The 6,391-nt window shown below is 41.6% G+C and overlaps 1 protein-coding gene across 1 annotated transcript; it reads right to left on the bottom strand.

Moving 5' to 3' along the window:
* Positions 1-5,186: 5,186 nt before the first annotated feature.
* Positions 5,187-6,163, bottom strand: CEBPG (CCAAT enhancer binding protein gamma). Its single transcript, XM_010174909.1, has one exon. It carries the CDS (start codon positions 6,065-6,067, stop codon positions 5,615-5,617), a length of 453 nt encoding a protein of 150 aa, XP_010173211.1. The 5' UTR covers positions 6,068-6,163; the 3' UTR covers positions 5,187-5,614.
* Between the last annotated feature and the right edge of the window lie 228 nt (positions 6,164-6,391).

Genomic DNA, 6,391 nt, shown 5'->3' with positions numbered 1-6,391 from the left:
TTATCAGTGGGGCTTATACTTCTGTCACATCTCAGCTTAGACTGAGATTGTCTTGCAAATGTCAAATGTCTTGCAATTAAATCTGAATTTTGATGATTGGGACTCTTTAAAATACGCAATGGATTATCTGAATGCTGTCAGCAGTTGTAACAATCCAAGTCCTTTTTTAAACTTCATCATGAAGTACTGTGAAAAACATAGAAGAAAAATCAGCTGTTCTTGGTGGACATAATGACACTTATATTTTTCTTACGGATCTCGATTCAGTGTCAATGGAGTAAGCAGAATCAAATTTTGATTAAAATTCATCCTTGGCATCATTTACGCTCACGACTTCGTGATCATTATGCTCTTCTGTTCCCATTCGTACTTCTTTATCTGACCTTTCTACCAATTTGTGCCCTGGAAACTTTGACCCTTCATCAGCCAGATTTTTATGCTCTGGGTGGTGGGTGTACTGATCCTTCACACACAGCCCGATGCTTGTTAGATTGGTCCCATCTATTTGTTCCTTAAAAACGTTGATTGCTGTGGTGTTCACAAGCCCTAGAAATTGGAAGAAGGGAGTGTCTTTGCTGCAGGGCTCAGGGTCATTCAGCAGCATATGCTGTGCAGAATGATAGTTATTTTTAACTGTCCAGTGTTAGCCAGTTCAGAATGAAATCATGTAAATTTTATTTGGATACACCACAAACATATTAATAATGATCATAAAATGATCTTCCATTCATGCAAGATTTAAATTACCTAGAGAAGCCTTTCTTTACTGTAGGTGTTCATCAGCCTGCAGGAGAATAAATACAATTCTTGCATCATAAAATAGTACTTGTTGCTGTAAGTACATTAAAATAATCTTGCTCACTTCAGAACATCATGCTGCCGCCTGTTTGGTCTTCAGGCTCTGTTGCACAGTTTGACTGCAAAGCCACTTCAGAACATCCTGCTGCCATGTCAGGGGAAACTAAGTCACAGCAGGATGTCGGGGCCTTTTTGGCTCATACCACTTGCCAGATGAGGATTTTCCCATTGTGAAGGGATCGGCTGACTTGATCATCTCAGCATCTCGGTTCTGTTGCTCACATCCTGGAGCTGGCATGCAGGCGATGGCACCAACTGTGAGCTTCTGGGTGCCTGCAAGCGCCTGTCTTACATGGGGTGTACAACACAACATGGGCTTGGACAGTGTCTAAAACCCCTGTGTTGCTGTCTTTGTTCCCCCCACCTGGGGCTGGATTTAGGTCTGAAATAATTTCCTTAAAAATTGTCAAAAGTGTTGCTCTACAGAGAGCTCTTCTTGCCGTTTGGGTTGATCTGTGTGATGAGAACCTGCTCTTTATTCTTATCAGCTTGGTGACCCATTGCTAAATAGGAAACTGTGTGTTGGACTAAAGAAACACATTGTGAAATAATCCAGGGGACTTCACTCCTTATGTCTAATGTCACTTCATTAACAATTGAGTCTATTTACTTTTTTGAAAAGGTTGCTCAGCATTGGTTTGTGAGAGGTAAATGCAGGAGGTCTCAGCTGGGAAGGGGAAGGGATGAGGAGGGCAGGGTACGAGATCAGCAGCCTGTACGTGCAGCTGTGCTAGTGCTTCCTTCTGGGCTGACTGCGAGTCTGGTACCTCTGAAATGCAGTACTTGTGCAGGACATCAGGCTTTGCTTTGGTAGCTTTGCTGGTATGAGAACACAGAAACTACACTGGCATTGCTCCAGGCTCATCTCTCCCTAAAACTCAGGTTTTTTCAGTGCAAGATGGTGCTCATGGCCTCAGCCTTGTTCCCTCCATGTCCAAGTGCTTTCCTGTGTGTTCCTCTGAACACACCCATGAGATTGCTTACTGCTTTGGGCACTCCGAAACCTGCTGTTGCTTGGGTTCAATAGCAGTTACTATTTCAAAGTAACACTGCACAATTTAAAAAAAAAAAAGAGTTTTGGAATTGTTTCAACCAAGCCATAACCCCAATGTAGTTAATAGGCCTTTCCCTGCCTGTGATTAATCTTGGCAAATAGTGGGCTCTGCTGCTGCAGAACAGGTCGAGCAATCTGGCACGCTGCAGGAGGCAGAACTGGTTCTGCTTCGACATGTACCAGCAAACAAACCCTACCGTGAGTTCTAGGGGAAAACACTCCCTCACGTAACCAGCTTCTCTCTTGTTTTGCTTGCCCAAGATGTGGATGTGTTTTGGTCTGGGATGGTGCACTATCTCCCATTTCCCTTTATAATCGGGCCCAGGAACTTCATGACTATAAATTTCATCCTTCCTTCCAAAAGTCTGTTGTGTAATTATGGTATTTTTTAATCCACTTAAACAAAAAATGAATTAGAACTTTTTTCTAAATTAACACAGCAGGGGTCAGGGAAGTAAGCCTTTAAAAAAAGTCAAGGTGTTATTAAATATACTTAAAATGTATTAGTGGGGGGAAAATACAGGTTATGGCAAACTTTCTTTTTTACTACATTAGCATATTTTAGGCTGTTAGCTATCATGTCTTCCCAAACGCCTTTTCCCCGTGGAAAATACAGGTTATGGCAAACTTTCTTTTTTATTATATTAGCATATTTTAGGCTGTTAGCTATCATGACTTCCCAAATGCCTTTTCCCCTTGGTGCGAACAGACTCAAATAGAGTGGCACCAAAATAACAGAAAGAGGGTGTTATGTTGAGCAAATCTGTGTGTTTAGAAAGGTCTGAGCCCTTCTGAACTGATACATTTCAATTGCTTCAGCCTCCTGGGGTTGGATGCACTCTGGATTTATCTGCTGCGCCCATGAGGCTGCTGCAGGTACAAGGTACAGTTAAAGTGGCAGAGCCTCCTAGTGCTGGTGGAGGCTGGAGAAGACCCGTTCTCTTAGTGGAACAGGGAGAAAATGGGAATAAGTTTTCCTGGTGAAACATACAGTGCTGTAACGCTCCTTCTTGTAGTGACAGACACTGTATTCTGTCACAGACTATAGCTGTTGTTAGAAAAAAAAATGTGTCAAAAGGAAAACCTTAACTTTTCCAGGCCTAGGCTGAAATTTTCTTGTGTAGATGTGTATTTCTTCCAGCCTTTCTTTAGGAAGAAGAGAGAATTGTCCAAGTCACCTAGGTATGGGTGTTCTGTGCCTTGCAGTGGAGGGGTAAGAGCCTGGGCTGCTGCATCTGGGAGCAGAGGAGGAACGCCTCGCCTCGGCCTCCTCGGGGCCTCACACAGCTATTTTAGTAGGAGGAGGCTTAGAACATAGACCAACACCTTTACTGCAGCCAAACTCTCACTGAGGGTAGATTTAAAATAATAATTTGTTATAATCTTGGGTCCATGGCTTCACATATTACAGTGATGTGCTGCACACAGCATATGTGCTTCCCTAGGCAAACAAAGCAAGTGCGGAGACTGCTAGGCCAGAAGTGTCATTGTGCAAACAAATGGCTTTTCATAACTCAATGGTTTTGTTTTAAACAAGAGGGAAGTAGAAGCAGAGCTACTGTCAGGAGTAACAGGTGAGGTCACCCTCCAGAGCACCAGAAGGAGTTATTACTCCTACTTAAAGAGAATTAAGAAATCATTTTCACCAAAATCAGAAACAAATGCCAGAGATTTGGAGCCCCAAATGTTGTTCTGGTTATTAGGGGAGGACCCCACATCAGCCTGTCAAACCAACTGCAGGACAACAGGGCCACACAGTCCCAATTCAGGGAGCAACCAGGGAGGAGACGACATCCTGCCTTTTGCACCAAAGTACCTGCATGGTTAACAAATGAGATGCTTTCAGGTCTTTTTCCTTGTAGTTTTGGGTGTTCTGTTCCTCCTTCTCCTCCCTCCCTCCTTTAATTGCAGTACATTTTTAGTCTTAATTTTTTGTTGTTGTTATTGTTTTTGTTAAATCAGGAATTCAGACAAAACTGTAATGAGTGTCTCATTCTTTCCATTGAGTAAAATACTGAGTGTAAGACAGGAGTTGAGACTATTGCCCTGGTTTCTCAAAGATAGCTGCTTGAGGTGGGCACCTTTGCATTTGAGGGAAATAAAAAATGGAAAAGGAAAAATGAAGCCAGCACTAGAAGCAAAAAGTTTTTATTAGCTTCTGATATTTTGACCCTACCTACTTAAGCTGCAGCTAGAACCAAAAAACGTATCTTTGTAAAAAGACTAACATAATCCAAAACAGTCCATAAAAGTTTTCCTCATGTATTAGAAGTTTAAATTCAAAAAGAACTTTTCAAGGTTTCATTTTCTAACAGCATCTTCATAGAGATAATACCCAAGTTCTCTTCCTAAGTACAGATACAAGGCAAACAAGCATCCTACAAATAATCTATGGAAAAAGGTAGTGTAGAAGGGAAATTAAGAGTGTAAGAATCCACTAGCCAGACACACAGGTTAAATGTAACACAACCATACAATCAATGAAATATTTAAAAATGAAAATAAATTAAGGTTACATCAAAGTTCCTGCTTTACTCTTATTGTTTAAATCCTCACTATAGTACATACCACTGCATTATGGATCATGGCAAAGACTTAGCACTAGCATTAAAAAAGTTGCTATACAAAAACTTTTATGAAAATAAAACTGAAAATACTCCTTCACACAACTGTATGATGGCTATAGAAATCCCACTGAATCAGTTATTCAGACCAGGGCCATTTATTTTTAAAATCACTATGAATTTCTGTAAGATCTTGGTTGCAAATCTGAACAGCCATGAAAATGGAGATGAATATCATCAAGCAGTGATCCACACATCTGGCTGGACAAATGCTCTTACCCCTTTCATTGCTTAGCCAAGCTGCAGTTCTTCTCCCTGATACCTGCACCCAGCAAGAATGCAATTTTGCAGAACACAGATTTTGATAGTATTTTGACATTTTCTGAAAAACAAAATCTTGTTCTAAGGCCCCAGTCACGGTGTGAGTAATGTGAACACAGGCTTCAAAGGCTTTGTCAGTGTGCTGCTTTACCTCTTGTACATGATGCTTCAGAGTCATTTGCCGTTTGGAAGCCACCTGCCTCTGTGTATAAATATAGGATATTGCTGCTTTTCTAGAAGACATCAGGAAGCATCCCAGGTCACTGCTACTACACCCTCCTCATTAACTGTAACTGGACACGAAGCACCTAAGTGGTGCTTTATAGGACTTGCTCTACAGACTTGAAGTAGTCCACCAAAAAGGAAAGCAAACACCTTCCACAGCCTTTGCAGTTCTGTAATATGTAATGGAGAAAACAAAGGGCTTAAATACACTACAAGGTATTTAAAAGACATTTTAACAAGTAAGAGTTCCTGCTACTACAGTGAACCATCCTGCTGGATTCCTCCCATTGTGCAAACTGTAAGAAGGTAAGTGAACATTTCTGTGAAAATGCTATTTCCCCAATACTAAGCTCCTTGTTGACTATGAATTTAGATCTGCATTTATTAGATAAATCTTTTAGAGGAGAAAAATATTGAAAACAAATACCCTAAGCAGTTTCTGGTTTAATTGTATCAAATCTTCAGTGTTAAACCTAAAAAGAAAATCTCCATAAAATAATGGTTAAAAGAACAGAGTTTTTGCTTGGTTACTGCGTGGGCGTTGCAGACAAGCTGCACCTCGAGAGTTCATTTCGTAAGGCTGCAACAGTGTCTACTGTCCACTGTTTTCTGGATTTGTTGTGGTGGTTTCAGTGCCAACAGGTTGCACATTGTCTGCGAGATTGTGTGCGTGCTCAAGGAACAAGTCTTTCAGTACACTCAGCTCCTTGGTCAGGAGCTTAATTTTTGCCTCTAAACGTTCATTTTCTTCTTTGAGCTGGTTGACCCTTTGCAGCGTGTCTTGTGCTTTCTGCTTGCTTTTTAACCGGCTCTTTTTCACTGCCATGTTGTTTCGCTCTCTGCGCTTACGATACTCATCACTGTTTCTATCCACAAAGGTATTTTTCTTCCCCTGTTTGCTCGGAGGCACAGCTTTGCCTCCACCACCAGGACTAACGGGCACCAGCTGGGGAACCTGCTGCAAACCACTGGTGTGTGCTTGAGTGTGAATCACGCTTACTCCGTTGGCATCTGTAGCGGTGTTCTGTTGGGATGTCTTGCTCATTTGGACAGGCTCTTCTTGGACACAGCAAAATTTATTAGGAGACTGAAAACTGTTCAGATGTTTCCAACAGGTCTTTACATGGATTGAGGGCAAGGTGAACCTAGTAGGGAAAAAAAAGTGCTATTAAAGGTGCTGGCTTCAGCTACAATCTTGCACATCACTGGCGTTAGCATAAGGTACTGATGGTACATCTGGCAATAACACATCACAATTGTGCTCGAAGTGGACAAGCTGCCAACTACATTTCAGAAGCCTCTCAAACGTATTTGGATTGGAAGGGACTGTTACTGGGTCATCTAGTCAAGCTGTTTGCATTGTTCACTG

This window comes from Antrostomus carolinensis, unplaced genomic scaffold (assembly GCF_000700745.2).
Source record: "Antrostomus carolinensis isolate BGI_N321 unplaced genomic scaffold, ASM70074v2 scaffold14739, whole genome shotgun sequence".
Classification (NCBI taxonomy): Eukaryota; Metazoa; Chordata; class Aves; order Caprimulgiformes; family Caprimulgidae; genus Antrostomus; species Antrostomus carolinensis.
This window is presented reverse-complemented; position numbering and strand designations above follow the sequence as displayed.